General features: G+C 49.2%; 1 protein-coding gene across 1 annotated transcript in view; it reads right to left on the bottom strand.

The window, feature by feature from the left end:
- The window catches only part of UIMC1 (ubiquitin interaction motif containing 1), a gene marked incomplete at both ends in the record, with an annotated part of 29819 nt that extends 13967 nt beyond the window's left edge, over positions 1–15852 (bottom strand). The window contains 5 exons of the mRNA XM_079542449.1: positions 293–357; positions 3633–4784; positions 5088–5212; positions 9359–9449; positions 15703–15852. Coding sequence (XP_079398575.1) covers positions 293–357; positions 3633–4784; positions 5088–5212; positions 9359–9449; positions 15703–15852 — 1583 coding nt within the window. The remainder of the gene's footprint in view (positions 1–292; positions 358–3632; positions 4785–5087; positions 5213–9358; positions 9450–15702) is intronic.
- Positions 15853–17072: the final 1220 nt, after the last annotated feature.

Below are 17072 nucleotides of genomic sequence, written 5' to 3'. Positions count from 1 at the left end.
TTACTTGTACAGTAAGATCTCGCTCGTACAAGGATGCACTTGCACGTTTTATACAGTAAAAACAGTAAGTGACCTCTTCTCCCCAGCTGTGCCTCTCCTCTCTCACACAGAGCTCCAGAGCCGTGTAGTTGCAGGGATTAAGAGCAGCAGCTGTAGCAGCCCTTTCAGCAAGGCCTGCTGCTGCCAGGCTGGCTTCAGCGAGCCCATGCTTCAAATTGCTCCAGGAGAAAGGATGAACCCACATCTACAGAGCGAGCCCACAGACCCTATGTGCCAAATTACCCTTCCTCACCTCTGTGCAGTTTGCATGGGCTCCCCATCTCCACGCACACCCTCTGTGGACGGCACCTGGGAGGCCTGAAAAGGAAAATTCTGATATTATACAAAGCAGTGCACACAGCTAACGGGGCTGGACAGGCTCTGCTGGGTCACCAAGTTCTGTCTGTGGCATGGGTTTTCTTCCAGAAATAGTAAGTATCTATCCTGAACTAGTCAGCTTTTGACTCCATTCCTCCCTTCACCCTACAATAATGCGTAGCAGATGTGCTCTGGACAGCCTGTGTCCACCCATTCCCAGGCCAACCCTGTCCATCACCTCCCAGCCCCTGCTGCTCCCCGTGTCTGAAGTTGGCAGCAATCACAGCCCTTCTACACCTCCATTTGTGCTGAGCTACACAACCCAGGGCTTTGTGTCCTCCAGCAGCCCTCACCTGCTGCAGCTTAAAATCTATTTGCCTGAGTTTGGGTGACCTGATCAACACATACAGCCGATGTTTGACCACCAGAAGTACTTTTCTGAAATTCGTGCAGATAAGATCTGCTGCATTTTTCTTGGCTTGGAAATCAGCTGTCCTATCAAAGAGAGGGAACAGATTAACCTGCACAATCTACAGCCTGTAAAGCCACGTGCATTTCATCCCATTTTTCATTTACCTCTATGACTCCACTTATTCTTTCCTTTAAAATTTGTTCAAAAGCCTTGTGCACTGCTGAGGTCAGGCTAGCACGCCAGTCATTACCCAGATCCCTTTATTCTCCTTCAGTGTACATATTACACTTGCCATTCTCTAATCAGATGGAATTACAACGCTTTATTAGCAGCCCATGCTGTCAGGCCTGTGATTTCTCATGCCATTTCTCAAAGAAATCCAAAGGATTTTTCTCCCCCTTCCTCTCAGAGCCTGATTACTGCCATAGATTTCAACTTCCATCAGCTCCAGTCCCAAAACAGAGCTTCTTGCCAGATTTCCCTCTGTTTTATCTACATTGTGCTTATTTCTTCACAGCCTAACTCATCATTAACATAAAACACCAACAGCTCCTCCTTTATTTTTATTTATTTATCTGCTGAACTGCAGATATCTTACAAATGCCTCTGCCTTGATCACAACACTGCGTCACGCGGCTGTTTTGCGTGGTACGTATGCTTTAAGGTATGGCACTAATTCAGGCCGCCAGATTCTAACTCTACAGAACTAGGTCATTTTCCTCTGAATCTGTCAAAAGACCAAGAGGCCCCTGACCTTATTTGAAAAGCTGTGAAGGAACGTGTGCTTGGCACTGGGACTGGTAGGGCTGCTTCCTGGAGATGGGACCTTCCAGCAATGACCCGTGCTGTGCAGAGCTGGCTCGGTGGCAGGCGCTCACTGCAGCTCTTCTGCACCCTCATTCCTCTGGCACGAGGCATGGGGCTTTCCAAGGGCAGCTGGGAGCCCCCACAGATGTCTCCAGCTCCCGCACACCCCAAAACCTCCCACTGTCCCCCCAGCAAAGCAAACCCCGGTGGCACTGGAGGGTCCCCAGCATCTCTTGCAGCAGGGGTCAGTGCTGCCCTGTGTCCCTGCTTTGTCACTGCCGGTGGAATTGGATTTGATAGAGGGAAAAAAATGGAGGCGAGGCACAAGCAAACATCAAACATATCGATCTTGCAAGTAAATCACCTGCACTGGCCTCAGCATGTGACTGTGCAGAGATGCGAAGGGAGAAGGGAGCAGCCTCGCAGGCTTGGACTGATAAGGCAGATGAAAGGGTATTTAGAAATTATTTTCTCCCAAGTAAATAAAAAGCTGGGAAAATTGGGGCTTGGGCTGCTATTTCAAAGCTCACTCCTCCTCTTGGTTTTTCACCTTACAAATACCAGGAAGACCAAATCTGCATACACTGAGAGCTCTCTGAGAGAGCTCTTGTGGTCAGGATGAGTACATTACGAGTTCCCACTCAGCACCACTAAAACCTATTTTCTCCCCAAGAATTAATTAGGCATTAGCACTAAATAGATCATAACAAAAAAATAAATATATATATACCCCACAGTTTACACTAGCGATTCAAAATTCGTGCCCCCCACCAGCTGCTGCTGCTTCTTGAGGGCTTTGGTGCACACGTGCACAGACCTGCAGGCACCCCGACCTTCCAGAGAAAAAGGAAAAGACATGGATGAAAAAAAGCAGTTCATCTTAAGGGCTTTTTATCTATCCAAAAGAAACAGAGGAGGGCACAAGTCGGCTTCTTTCCTCTGCAGGTCACCTCTAAGGCTTGCTTCAATCTGTATCTGCTAAGCCTCAGCCAAAACACTGTCATGGAAAGTCACTTTTCAGCACAGACTGCTCTGCACTTTTTCTGCAACCAGAAAATGCAGACATGACGTTTTTCTTAAGTGTTCAATATTACAAGACAGAATATAAATATCACAAAACAAGTTAAGTATCTTTCTAACACCAGGGTAAATGATCAAATACACTTGAAAACAGGAACAACAGAGTCGAGGCTTCAGTCGTAGAGAAGATAAAGTTATACAATGATCCGGGAGTGAAGTCATTATGAAAAATGAGGGTTGGAAAAGGCTGACACAAACCTAAAATACAGCAGTAATAAATACTTCATCTGACTTGCAATCTGTTTAAACTTAGCAGTGACAGAAAGCTGCCTTCCGCTCCAACGAGAGCCCTGACGGAGACAGAGGCTGACACCTAGCGTCTAGCAGCCCCAACAAGCAGGCGTGGGGAGAAGGTGCCCGGCCACGGTGACAAGGACAGCGAGCAGTGCTGCTGTGACACAGCACCCTGGGCAGGCAGCACACACGTGCAGCACGGCACAGCCAGCATCCCCCAGCTGCAGCCAGCTGCAGGACCACGAGGGGAAAGAGCACCTGCAGGGTGAAGGCACGCGGACGCAAATGGACACGTGGATGGAAAAGGGAAGGCTGCACTGCAAGGACTGCAAGGACAAAAGCCACAAAGGCACAAAAAGCTCTCCATACGGCCGCAGGTCCCTAACTGGCTTACTGTCGGTGGCACATGCTGTCTCTGAGCTCACTCTTCTGATGCCCTGCCAGGCTACACCCCTTGGAGAGGGAAGTGTCAGCTGGAAGTCTTTATCTCAGTGGTGCAGCAATGGACAGCTGCCAGGCTGCATGATGGCCCGACCAATGTGTGCTGCCAATCAGCCTGCAGCCTTCTCCTCTCTCTCTCTCTCTCTCTCTCTCTCTCTCTCACAGTAAGCAGTGTGGTTAGGGAGGAAGCCTCTAAATGTAGAAGGAGCACTTATCAGCAGTGCCGGCTTTGCAGAAGGGACTGAACCCTAAAATGGAGGGAAGACATGGCTGCTCGAGGGCTGCTCAGCAGAGCTCTTACCTGGCAGTAGCTCGTGGTTGGCTCATCATCACAAGTAGAGTTCTTCTCCTCTTCCACATTGTGCCCTGGACTTTCTGCCTCCCTCTTCTTTGAAGGGAGGAGCCAGGTGATGCTCTCACACTCCTTCTGAGTGCCTGGATCTCCATCTTCTGTGCCATCAGCAACCCCATTCTCTCTGCTTATCTGCTCTCCTTTCTCGAGCTCATTTTGGCTTAAGGACGAACTGGGCACAATTGGGTTACCGAACTCCTTCTTATGCAATAGCCGCCTCTGAGCCTGCTTCAAGCTTTTCTGGTAAACCTCCAGCTGACACAAGATGACACTGGTGTACTGGTTGGGGTCCACCCCTTTGGGGCAGAATGGGATTCCCCAGTAATAGTGCACCGTGTCTCTCACCTCCTCCTTGTGCTTCTCCTCTGCCACGTTCAGCATGCAAAGCTCAGAAGAGTCAGACACCTCGTTTTGCTCTGCTTGCTCTGTGGTAACACAGACCGTGGCAGCACGCCTGGATTTTTGGGTGTGCTTAGTACCTGCCCCAGCACCACTCATCCTGGGGCTGCCACCCTGCTCTGTGGTACAGCTCTTCAAGAGCTGGACTGAGCTCCCAGCACTGGCTTCTCCCGCAGAATGGCCAGAGCTGGGCAGGGGCTGCTCTTGTGGTTCGTGGTCTGCTGCTTTGGAAGGGCCGGAGGGGCCTGTGAACAGTCTGCGAGGTGTCAGCCGCCAGGAACCTAAAGGAACCCTGCCAAAGGTGGGACTCAGAGAGATGAGGTCCTCTCTCAGGGTGCTGGGTAACATGTTACTAGAATCATTCTTAGGTGGCGAGGAAGACTTTTCACTTGACCTTGTCAAAGGCTGGCTCTTCCCCGGAGACACGATTATGCTGGATACTAGTGAGCTTTCAACGATTTCCTGGCTTAACCTCCTCAACACTACCAGGGGGCTCCGGGCAACATCCATCTGTCCACTCCCATCAGCTCTGCTGCTCTGTGAGTGGGAGGTGCCCTTGGAGCGAGGGGTGTCAGGGCAAGGCGCCAGGCCTCCCAGGATCCCACAGCCCTCTTGCTCAGCGGGGTGGCTTTGGCCTTGTGCGTCCAGCACTTCCACAGACAACTGCGGGGTTGCACTGGAGGAATCCAAGGGCTGACAGCTCTGAAAGACAAGAGGTTGATTCTCTGAGAGGTGCGTTCCATCAGCAGGGCACAGCAAGAACAGACTGCAGAAACCTGTGCGCTGCATCCCCAGGTCAAATCAGCTACCCCAAAACAGGAGACTTCATGTGCCACTCACTAGGAATGGCACAGAACATCTACACTGTGACTGCTCTGCTTCCAGCTCCTGCTGGAAACTGCAAGGCATCCAGTAAAGTCTTCTTTTGTGCAGCGTGGCAAAGCAAACACAGAAAGAGACGCTGCTGAAGAACCGCAGTAAGCCTCTTCACAGAAGCACACTTACATTTAGGCTCTCAGCAATGGCCTTCCTCAAGAGTTCCTCTTCCTCCTCTTCCTGACAGTTCACTTGTCTGGCTTCTTGCTCACTCATTTTCAGGGCCAGTGCAAACTGTTCCTCTTCAGTCATCTCTACAGTAGGAAAAAAAGGATAAAGTCACGTCACAGCCGTAGCTGTATGCAAACACCCTACATTTATCCAACATCTCTGTGGAGACACGTCCACAGAGTCCCACCTCCCCAGGAGGAATGCAGAGCAAAGCAGATAAACCTCAGCTTTCCTGGAAAGGCATCAGCAACAATAAACAGAACAAGTAACACAAGTCAGGAACCCCAGTTAAGGTTTCTATAGCAGTCTGAACTCTGACTCCTTGGGTATATTAAGGGAATGCCTTACCACCTTCACCAAACAACATATTCTAGAGCTACAGAATGCGTGAAAAAGGACGGAGAATAAAATTGCCAAACCGTGCTCATTTTACACAGGATAGAGTCGGGAGTAAGGCAGGATAAAGAGAACATCCTCCTTAATGCACTTTATTTCCAGGCAAATAGCATGTCTCGCTGTCTTCTGACACAAAGATGTCTGCAGTGCCACAGGGGACCTAACCAAGAGCAAAAGAGCCTCACGCTGCTCACCCCAAGCCGCAGGTGGAAAGCTCCATGGAGGATAATGTTACTTGCTCGGCGGTATTACGAAGGATCTTTTACATGCATACATCCCCCTTCTGCTCACATCATTCCTCCACTGCATCACTGAGTCAGTCATGCATGGGAAACAGGTTTCCTACAGTCGTAACTGCTATTCCAGCAGAAAATTTCTTCCCAAAATATTCCTCATTCAGGGCAAACCAGAAGCTGAGACTGGCTCTTTCGAAACAAAGTGGCTATTTACTTTGGAAAACACTTATTTACTTAGATTCAATCCAACGCTTTCACTACGCTCAAAATATACGATGCCTGCAGAACAGAGCGCAGCGTGGAAAACAACTCAACAGCACTCTCAGGAGCTGAAAAATGCATCTTCACACTCACAGCAGACTGACAGATCTCCTTCAAAACCCACTCCCTCCTTCAGGCAGAATCCTGCACAGCCATCTCACGCACAAACCGAGAGCCTCGCTCTCTGATGGGCTCCGAGAGCTCTAAAACATGCACCTTGCAGCATTTTTTGGCTGCTCTGATTCCCAGCCGTTAGATTTCCTCACATGTCCTACTAAAGCAGCACTTCGGTTTGGACCCGTAATTTCTCTTTAATAATTTCTTGAAGAATTAAGGCAGCGGTTGAGGCGAAGGCAGACAACAGCACACACAGGGCTCGTGGGGATCTTTTGTCCTTGGACAAAGTCACTCTGCAGCGTTCCAGCCAGCAGGGACCAGGGAAAAACACGCTTGCTTTAAGGCAGGCACACAACAGCCCAGGGTACGAGAAGGCTCCTGTCCCCACGGCAGCTCTTCACAATACCAACACCTCCCAAGCATTCAGCAACAGCGTGACTTGCTTCCTGCCCAAACCATCACGGCAATTAGGCCAGACCCCGCTCATTCTGACATGTGGAAGGGAACTGGTGCACGTGATCGTTCCCACAACACGAGACTTCCCACGTGCTTAAATTAAAACGGGGGCCTAAGTGTTCTCCCGTTCGGGCTATCAACAGCCATGAAGCTCAGTGTAAAGAAACATTTTTTGGCGAGTTACTACTGTACATTTTGTTTTCCTCTCCCTCCCTGGCACAGCAATTTCCCCTCTGGGGACAGGGAACGTGCCAGACAAATGCTGCCTCTGGCACAGAAACCAGCGACAAACAAAACGCACTTGGTTCACGTTCCAATTGAGTAGGTGCTCTGGGGACGGGGAATGCTCGAGTTGAATTCCACCTGGCGTGCTGGTGGCTACAGAAAGGCTGCCAGAGAGCCAACGTGCTCCTCGTCCCACAGCCTGGGGCAGGACTGCGTGCCACGGCCCGGCGTCTCCGTGTTCTACCAACTGGAGGTGGGTTACCGGGGTCATCACGGCAGCAGATCAGAGATTCAGAGCACTGTGGCCTCTGCCTGGCACATGCAAGTACTTCTTTGGGAGTAAGCAGCAGGAGCTTGGAGCTTACTTTGGTTCCCAGAGGCTGCTGGAGGCCATTGGAGGCCACTGGAGGCTGCTGGAGGCCACTGGATGCTGTCCTAGGGAGGGAGGGTCAGGGGGAGGCTGTTTTTAAGACATCACAGCCCTAAACAAATTAAAGTATTTCAGAGCCTTTTTAAATGCTAATACGGCAATTTGCTAAGCGATTTATGTTCCATTTTGACATTTGCAAAGTGAATTAGATGCAAAACCCCGCTAGTTGTAGCTCTAACACTTACTAATAAGAGATTTACTCAAAAATAATGGAAATGCAGGATCTCGGTATTTCCACAGACCCGAAGTGCAATTACAGTAAAAACATGGAAGCGTGCTTTAAAGCAGCGACGACACCCGGCAGGGCAGAGGGAGCCTTCTTCACATCTTTGTACTGCCACTGATCCCGTCGGGATGAAACGTCACAGCTAGATGTTAGTTATGGCTTTAGGTTACAACGAATAAAACCACAACAAAGCGAAGATGGGAGGACACGCTTCATAACCAGAGCCTGCAAATATCTGCAATTTTCCAGTTTGGAGGAAAAAGTATTTTCTCTACCCAGAAGCACCAAATGGTTACAAAAGACCGATTCGCCTCACACCTCAAAGGATTCACTTAAAGACCCCGAGAAAAAATAATTACTATTTCGAATCTTAATTTGCCTAGAGGCAAACACCAAAAGCCCAATTACAGCTTGCGATAAAGGAGGGAAGCGAGCCAGCACCGCACGCACGCCGCCTCCCTGTGCTGCACCGAAGCCTTGTCCCGCACTGGCACCCGCCAAGGAAAGAGGAAGACCTACATCAAGAGTTCCAGCACCCAGAAATGCAGCACAAGTCCCCTGTGACACAGGGGCAGAGCTTTGCGTGCTGCTTCTTTGAGGAGAAAGCGGAAGAAAAGAGCTCAGCTCTTCTCCGCCCCTCCTGTGCCAGGCTCACACAGCGGAAGTCAGCTCCCACCAAGAGCCAGGCTGTTCCGTGCCATGGCCTCAGGCCTCTATTAAAAACAATTTAATTTGCACAAGCCCTCTGAGGGCTGATGAGCCCAACTGCTGCCACTTGCAGAGCACCGGCGGGCTCCATTTTGCTCAGCAATTGCTCTGTGTTTTGCAGCAGACAACCTCTCTCTCATTTTAAAGCGGTCTGAATTTAACTTGTCTGAGTTGAACACGCCGGCTGGACGGCTGCCCTGCAGAGCACAGCAACGTGAGCCCATGGGCTGGGGCAGAGCAGCAGCCTGCCTTGCACGGTGGCTGTAACCAACAGTGCCACGCAGACAGCTGACAGCACTCCTTCTGCTTGTGTACCCACAGCACTGACAACCAGTCTGCGAGAGATGCTAGCAGGAACATTCCAGCCCATTCCCTCTAGAGTCTGTTTATAGACCCGTTGTCCATGAATGCATTTAATCCCTCATTAAAGCTGTTGATGCTGACCTCTCTACAACCTCCCGTGACAAGCAGTTCCAGGAGATCACTGCACGCTGTGTGAAGCATTACTTGCCTTCACCCATTTTAAACCTCTCTCCTGCTATTTCCACTGAGTGCACCCTGGCTGCCAGAGCTGGTAAACAACAGCTCTGCGCTCAGCTTCTGCACTGCTTCCTGATGCAGACTGATCCCACACCGCAGCCATTCGCTCTCTGTGCTGGGGGGTCCCAGGCCCACGTCTCCACTCTGTGATGACCCAAGCGGCTTCTCCCTGGATGTCCTCTCCTCGTCCTTGAGAAGCAGAGGGCAGAACTGCATACAGCACTGTTGATGTGGGTGCACCAATGCTTTATGTAACAGCAAAGCGACGTACAACAAACCGCTTGTTCTTCACACCCCTGCCACAATGACCAGCATGGCTGGATGCCCCATGCTACAATTTACAGCAGAAGGGTCTGAACGGGAAAGTCCAAATGTGTCTGAAGGGGCTTTTGGATCAGGTTTGGATCGGAACTGATCTCAAAGCCTGGTGAGGTACAGACAATCTTGAACAATTATTTTGGAAGCACTGGGGTACAAGCAAGCAACATTCAGAAGGCAGATTCTACCCCTAAGACGGGAAGCTGTGTGTCCCAAGCCCCTTCGAAGCCTTTCTGCGAGGGAAATAATCTCAAACACAAACAGCAGAAGCTGCTCAGCACCAGTCTGCTTCCCCAGCCCCACACTCAAGACCTACGTGCAATTTTTCTTTTAGCAGCAAACTTCGTTCTATCCAGCTGCTGTTTTGCTCTTTTCGTTTGCAATCCGTTGTCTTCCTTTGACTCCTGCTGTAATGGAAAAAAAATATGGTGAGCGCATCCAATATGTAGGAAATACTACCAGCTCCCTCCCCCCACCACTCTGACACAAACACTGGTTCAAGAACAAGCCGCTATTTGTGTGAAATTTGAATTTCAAACATAATTCAAGCACATTCTGTAACTATTAAAAGCAGTGTGATGAGCATAATGAGCAAAAAAGAGTTACAGACTGACATAAACAGAGAAGTAGGAGAGACAATAGACTTCGTGCCAGTCACCACCAAGCTCTGCACCTGCTGCCTATGATTTTAGAGAGAATGTGTTTGGCCTCGCCAAAACTTCAGCATTCACAAGCACTCAAAATGGAGAAACAAAACCCTTCTGTGAGTGAACACCTCATACCTGTGAGCCAGGGCTGTCTGCTGCCATTCAGCTCCCAGTGCTCAGCCCACCAGTATTCAGCCCAAATGACTGTCGGTGGCCAAAAACAGAATCCCAGCCATTTCTGGGGACCCCCCAAATGCATCCCGAGGGCAGAAGCCAGCTGCATTTAGTTCTGGTGCCATTCTGTCATCACAGCACCCTGAGAACTGCCACAATTGTGTCATTTTTGAAGCTTGAATACTTCAGAAATCTGCAGTCAAGCGGCCTCCAGCAACATCACCCATGAGAACAACTCCAGCCCATGCTGCTTTAAGCACGCTGACTGCAACAAGAATGGTCACAGGCTTAATTGGCACACATTTATGCAAGTTGCTGTCCTAACAGCTTAAGTGAGGGCGTACACATCACCGAAGGCTGGCCCTGGACCCTTTCCAATTTGTCTCTCTAAATCAGGTAGGATTAGAATCAAACACAGCATTTTAGGCAGACACCCACGCCTGGCCAGGAAGGGACTTTGCACAACTCCGCCTGCAGCCTCATTTGGGTGATGCTGTCCATGAGACCTACAGCAAATTGCCCCACACTTCTGCCTCACGCCACCTTCGGGGCTTCATAGTGGGGCAGTGCTTTCCTGCAAAGGGAGGCTCTGCTCATTTCCCAGTATCAGCAGCTCTTTCTGCCCACGTTTTGTAACCTGTGGAGTCCTTCGGATCAAACCTCAGCACGGAGTTTTGTTCAGATGTCTTCAGCTTCAGCTCTATCTGTACATTTTATTAATGTATATACATCACTTGCTCCTTCTCGCAGATCATTAATGAGGGTGTTAAAACACTCACAGCCCTCGTATTGATCCCCCCGGCCTCAGCTTTACATCTCCCCAGAACAAGCCTCTCTCCTCTTCATCACCAGTCTTTGCTGACAGTTCTTTAGCAGGATTTCAATCCAGGAACGTTACCATCCAGACAAAATTGAATTATTTATCCAAGTAAGGTTTTGCAAGATGTGCCATTAAGTTGTTTCCTGAAATCCTAATACATCACGGCTTTCATGTCCCCTAATACCTGCTTCACTCCTCACTCCACAGACTTCAGAGCCCGCTTACAGTAAGACAGCAGCACACTCCTGCTCATGTTAAAGGTGTTTCTTCAGGCTCCTTCCAGTCCCCAGCCAAGCTTGGGTTTTGTTCTCCATTTCTGAGGTGTCCCTGTGGGCAGCTCACCCCTCAGGAAGTGGGATCACAGCAAGGAGCGCATGCTGGAGGAAGAAAAGCAAAAGCTTTCCTCCTCTCCCTCCACTTGTCTAATGGTGCTAAACTGATGCTGCAAATTCTGGGGCAATGTAATCCTTGCAGGCTCTGCCAATCCCCAGCTCTCCTCTCCAGGCATCAATCTTCCCTCATCACTCTTGCTCTTGCCGGAAGGTCAACCTGACTCTCATCTGCAGCTCTCTTGCAGGGCACTGACGTGATTTACGAGCACACCGGACTCACCACTGGTCAGTGCACATTTACAGCACGCACTGCAGGGCAGCGCTGGGCTCGGGCACCTCCCGAGCTGTTGGGGTCACGGTGTGCCCACGTCCTGGGCGTCCCCAGTACGTGCTTCTGTTCCCTGCGCTGGGACCTGAGCAACACTGGCATCTGCAGCAGTGGCAGGAGCAAAATGATTGCAGGACACGTGTTGTACCAACCTCATACATCTGAGCGAGATGTTTAAATTGCTCAGCAGCGTTCTACTGAACGGCCACGGCGAACTGCTGAAGCAAATCCAATTAATCCTGATGGGCCAAAACACACACACACACACGCACCTCAATTCCAAGAATTCTTCAATCTTTTTTATTTTTAAAACCAGAAAATAGAACGTGCCTTTTAATTAGGATTTATGGGTGTTTGCACCTCTGCTGGGAGAGAGCCCCACAGGCCCCGCAGCGCTCTGCATAAACGTGGGCATGGATGCTAGGAAATGAAGGAGCCAAGGAATCACAGGAAGACAACAGGGCTTGCTCCTCCTGACCCAACCTTTTAATGTTCATCTGTCTACAAGGATAATAGGAACTCAGGGGGCCACTCAACCAACTGCCTCTCTAATAAGACCGCTAGTCCAAAAATAATCTTAATCAATTAAAATATTCCCAGACTGCCACCAATACTCTTAGTTACAAGGTCATCTCCGACACACAACTTCCAGGGGAAACTAATTATTACAGCTGAGGTGAGGTAGGAGCCGCACACCTCTGCTCAGTGCCAGCCTGGAGAGCGCCTCTCCCTCACCGTCAATTTAAAGTGCAATGGCCAGAAGGAATCCAAATTCTCTTTCTGCGCGTCAGGCTCCGCGGTCTAATTTATGACGCTCTCTTATGAGCAATTTCACTGTCAGCATTGTACACAGATCAAGGAAAAAATGGGTTTCCAAAGCTCCCCACACACTTGGTGGATGGCAGCTGCTATTCTTCTCCCTTGTTTTTTAACCTGCTTGGTTTCAACAGACAGCAGGAAATCAAATTCCCATTTTAAGATGCTTTTGCACATGCTTAGGAGAACCCAGCTCCACCAGCAGAAACAGACACAGCTCTGCTTGCTTCTAAAAGCCCATAAATGGAAGAGACTCGCCAGACTCCCACATCCTGCTCCCTTGAATCCACATCATCAACCACAGAAATCAGCTTCTATTGACTCAGAGAAGGAAAGGCTACAGGAGAAGCAGAATACAGAGTCAAAAGGTCTGCTTCATTTTGCTGCTCAATAGCAGTTGGGACCATCTAACAATAGGGCACAGCCAAACGCCGTGCATCCTACATGGGAAATACGCAGATGAAAACCAGACTCATTTATTTTTAAAAGCTAATTAGACGTTGGAAGTGCCATGTTTGGTTCTAGCCAAGGCTGCTGCTGAAATTAATATCACACCCTACTTTATTAGTCTCTGACTTCAGTTCAGAACCTGTTTTGGTTCTGCTCTGTCTTTCAGCTCATTAGAACAAACCTGCTGGAAGCCGAGCGTGGAACAAGGAGACACGAGCAGCCTCCTGCCAGATGTGGTTTCTGACACACAGCGGGAGGCCGGGGAAGAAAAGAGGGCTTTTCAGTGACCAGCTAGTCCAGGCAGTGCCAAACACTGCTCTCCCTCTATCTCCCAAAAACATCATCTGACCCAGAACATCAATAAATGCCGGTATTTCCTCAGACTCTGAGCATCTTCAAGCAGGAATACTCAGACAGAGGGATGTTCAGTGCCTGTGGGGAGGCTGCACTGGATGCCATGCAGAACGAGCCAGCACTGTCACGTTCCCCAAAGGCTGCGGAGCTGATGGATGGCAGATCTGGCAGAAAGAGCCTATGAGACTTCAAGTGAATGCTACGAGTGCAAGCAAAGCTCACAAAGGATCCATCCAGAAGAAATGGTTTAAGCCACCTTTACACGAGCCCCCTGCAAGGTCCCACAGTGGATCAGCAGGATTTTAGCATCTGCAGATCCACTGACTGGGCCTCTGGCTACGCTCTGCACTTGTCCCTGCCCCTCCGGCTGGGTGACAACCACATCTCAGCAAATCCCAGGGGAACCAACAACCCAGCTGGGGGGGTCATGAGGCAAAAGGGACTTGCCATGCTCATAGAAAGCTCTGTTGGGCACTGCTAGGAATGTTGTGTGCTTGGGTGCAAGTGAACGACCCGTCTTTTGGCACCCAGTGCTCCATAGGATTTGACAGTCAGGGGAGACAGGAATGACTTTGTTCACTTGCCACGTCTGTGCTCTCAGAGAAGCAGTCTGCACACAAAGGAGATCATCTCCTCTTGTTTCCACAAAGCCAGAGAGGCTGTTCCTAATTTGCCTGGCCCTTAAAAAAAAAAAAAAAAAAAGAGTTCCCTGAGTCCAGGATTATACATAATAGAGATCAAAAAGCCTCGTGTCCAGAAAAATTCCTTCTGATGCAGCTCTGCAGATGCCACAGCACAGACATGAGCAAAGAAAGAAAATTTGGCAAAATAACATGGATGAGCTTGATAATCCAGCATGACTGAAAAATTCCTGGGAGAGGCAGTCTGCCAAAGATCATCAAAAGTGAGAAGCTGGAGGCTTTCCAGGTGCAGCTGCTACAAGATCTGCTGGTCTGGAAGCAGAACTAGGGACTTGTTCCATACGTACCTGCCAAGAGACTGCCAAGGAAGAAAGCCACCGAATCAATGATGCCCAAATTGTCCTTGCAGTTTTTGATTCATAAGGAACCATGTCCTAACAGATGCAAGATTAATTGAGAATGTATTGTTCTCTAAAATTGCTATTGATCTGAGTTTCCCACACCTCTTCTCAAACACATAACAAGGCCTTGCTAGAGCAAGAACAACAGTTACAGGGTCTGAAACTGAAATCCAGCTTGACGTGCACTGAAGAGCTGTGACAGTTACACAAAACAGACAGGATTTTTTCTTTTGAGATCCCATGCAAATCGAATTTTTGGGTGGTTCTGCAGAAAACGACGCAGCAAGGAACTGTGGCACAGGATCTGGGAGCTGATGACTCACAGAAAGAAAGAGACTGAACCGAATAAATCCACTCACTCAACCGACTGAGCTGTTGTCACTTAAACAGAACCTAATTGGCTCTTTAACGGCCTCTCTGAGCATATCCTTTTCTGTAATATGACCGATTATGCCATCAGAATTTATTGTTTATAGACAAACTTACAGAACAGTCAGGGAGCCTAACCTTTTTATAGATGTGCTTTAAGAGACGTTTGTTTCCTCTTTTTCAGATATGTGCACATTGAGATGAATAATTGTAGACAATAACAGGTCCTGATCTTTTATGTACTGCAGCATCTCTTACAGCTGCTGATTTCTTTTTTTCCTTATAGGTTTCACAATAAAGGCCAGTGATGCAGCATACATCTGAAGTTAACTTAGCATATTGCAGAGCTAAGGGTTTAACCCCAATGAACTATTACTGCCATATGTTCCATTTCTTTCAGGGAATTTCCCAATGGGAAAGAACTCAGACAATGCGAAGAAAAAACATCCAATATCATTTGCCCTACAGCTTTTTACTGTTTATTTCTAGTGCTTTTCCCCTCCTCACATGATAATCGCCTTATTGTAGGGACTCATGCTCCAGATGTGGGAACGAAAAGGACTTGATTTAAGATCTACAGCTAGAGAGAGAACTGAAATGCTTTTGAAAATGGTGGAATTACAAAAAGCAGCTTAGGATCCCAAATCACTGGCAAGACAGAGCAAAGCCTCAACAGTCATACATTAAAAAAAACGACTCTAATAATTTTCTCTCGTGTACCTCAAGCTGAGGACAGATTCTCAGAGCCCTGGGTTTTTTCCAGCTGAGAGTTCTTGCACGTATCCCAGCATCAGTGTAACAGGCACAAACATCTCAGTGTTGCAGGGTGAGGCTCCTGTTAACGAGATGATGCCAGGGACTGGACCTGAGCTTTTGTGCCATCCCTGCTGCACGGCTCACCTTCACAGCCTACGGCAACGGGTTAAAATTCAGACTTCTGTAATTCAGGATCAGTTTACCAGACACCAGCTGTGCCTGAGCTACTCGAAGCTTGTGTTCTGAATCATTCTCTTATCTATTTGTAGATAATACAGAATCACGTTTCTACGGTTTAACTGGAATCAATCAAATAAAAATTATGGAAAAAAAAGATTTGTAAAGGGATTGAGGAAAGGTTACTTTTAAATTACGTTTCAAATTCTGTTCTGAGAGGATTTGGTTATCAAATCCCAGACTCATAACTCACCCTCACCAAGCACACCATTCATTTCCTAGTCAAATAGGATTGGATTCATCTCACAGAACAGAAGAGGAATGGCACGGCATGCCCCAGCACATCTCACGGGTGCTCCTGCAGCAGCAGGGCCTGGCACGGGCTGAGCACTGACCTCTCCATCGCTGTCAGAGATAACAATAAAGGCGTCCACAAAGCTGCGCTTCTTCTTGGCACTGGCTGCACGCCTCTTCTCTTCCTCCTCTTCCTCTCCATCCTGACCTCGAGAGTCAGGGCCCTCCGCGGTCTTCCTTCTCCTTGGCATCCCTGAAACAGAGGGAAAGACTAAAAGCCATTTGTTTCCCTCTCACTTAGATTTCCCCTAATAAACAGCCCTTTCTTTTACTATTTTTAGGCAAAATACAGCAGCCATTAGAACCTTATTACAAAGTGTGGTACATTTAGCAGTACTGGGAGCCACACGTGCTTGTCACCACTCGTTTAGTTAAGAATACTTTATTAGAGCTGATTGCAAAAAGGGTTTCAGGGGAACAGCAACAGACAAGCGCCTCGCCCAGAGCCCTCGCTCCAACAGAACGCGGCTTTCCTCTTCGTTTCAACCATTAATGCTCCCCAGCAAGCTGCCCAAAGCACTGCTCCCAGCACAACCCCAGGCTTCCCACCCCCACACAGCCCTGGTGCAGAACACACTTGGACAGGGAGCCGAATCAAGCCAAGGGGACTGGGAGGAGAGGACCAGGATGAGGACAAGAGCAAGTAAAGCAACGACAGCATTCAGTGCTTCCTGAGCTGGAAACCAGGGAGCCATACGAGGTGGCTGAGCACCATCAGCTCTGGTTTTGCTGGAAGGAAGCGTGCAGGGCAGTGAGCAAGGAGCCCCTCGTCACACACAGACAGCGCAGAGCTGGAAATGCAGCCTGGGTTGGCCGGCTCCCAGACCAATGTCCTTCCCAGGATCCCTCTGCCTTCCTTCGCGAGCACTGAAATAGCTCAACTGTGCTGCCGAGGTCTAAAATAAGAGGCAGACAAGATGCGACAAAAGACCCTGCGTTACACAATGCAGAGCCAAACCCTCTTCTGTAGCATCGCAGAGCTGCAAACAGCCGCTACACGTGGAAACGCTGCGAGCAAGAAGTTCAGAGCCACGCTGGCACTACAGAACAGGGGCGCAACCCCCTCCCTACAGCCAGGCAGCGCTCATCCAGGTGGGACAAAGAGAAGGACATGTGCTGCCTCTGGATTGCTGCAGCGTGCAGAGCTTCCCGCGCCTGTCTGCTCTGCACACATTGGTGTGGAGACTAAAGATGATGATCCGGTGAGCAAGGATTTGCACTGAAGACTTGCTGAGCCTCTAAAGACAGAATATTGTACGAACTGCACGCACAGCTCCAGAAGCAGCTGCAATCATCGCTGCAGTCCCGAAACGCTTGTCTGTTTGGGATGGGAAAGTTAAAACAAGCGCTGCTCTATAGAGAAGCTCTTGCAAAACAAAGCTGTTCTGCTCCAGCTGAGCTGAACCTCGGC

Source organism: Tetrao urogallus (genome assembly GCF_951394365.1).
Source record: "Tetrao urogallus genome assembly, chromosome: 14".
In the NCBI taxonomy this organism is placed as follows: domain Eukaryota; kingdom Metazoa; phylum Chordata; class Aves; order Galliformes; family Phasianidae; genus Tetrao; species Tetrao urogallus.
This window is presented reverse-complemented; position numbering and strand designations above follow the sequence as displayed.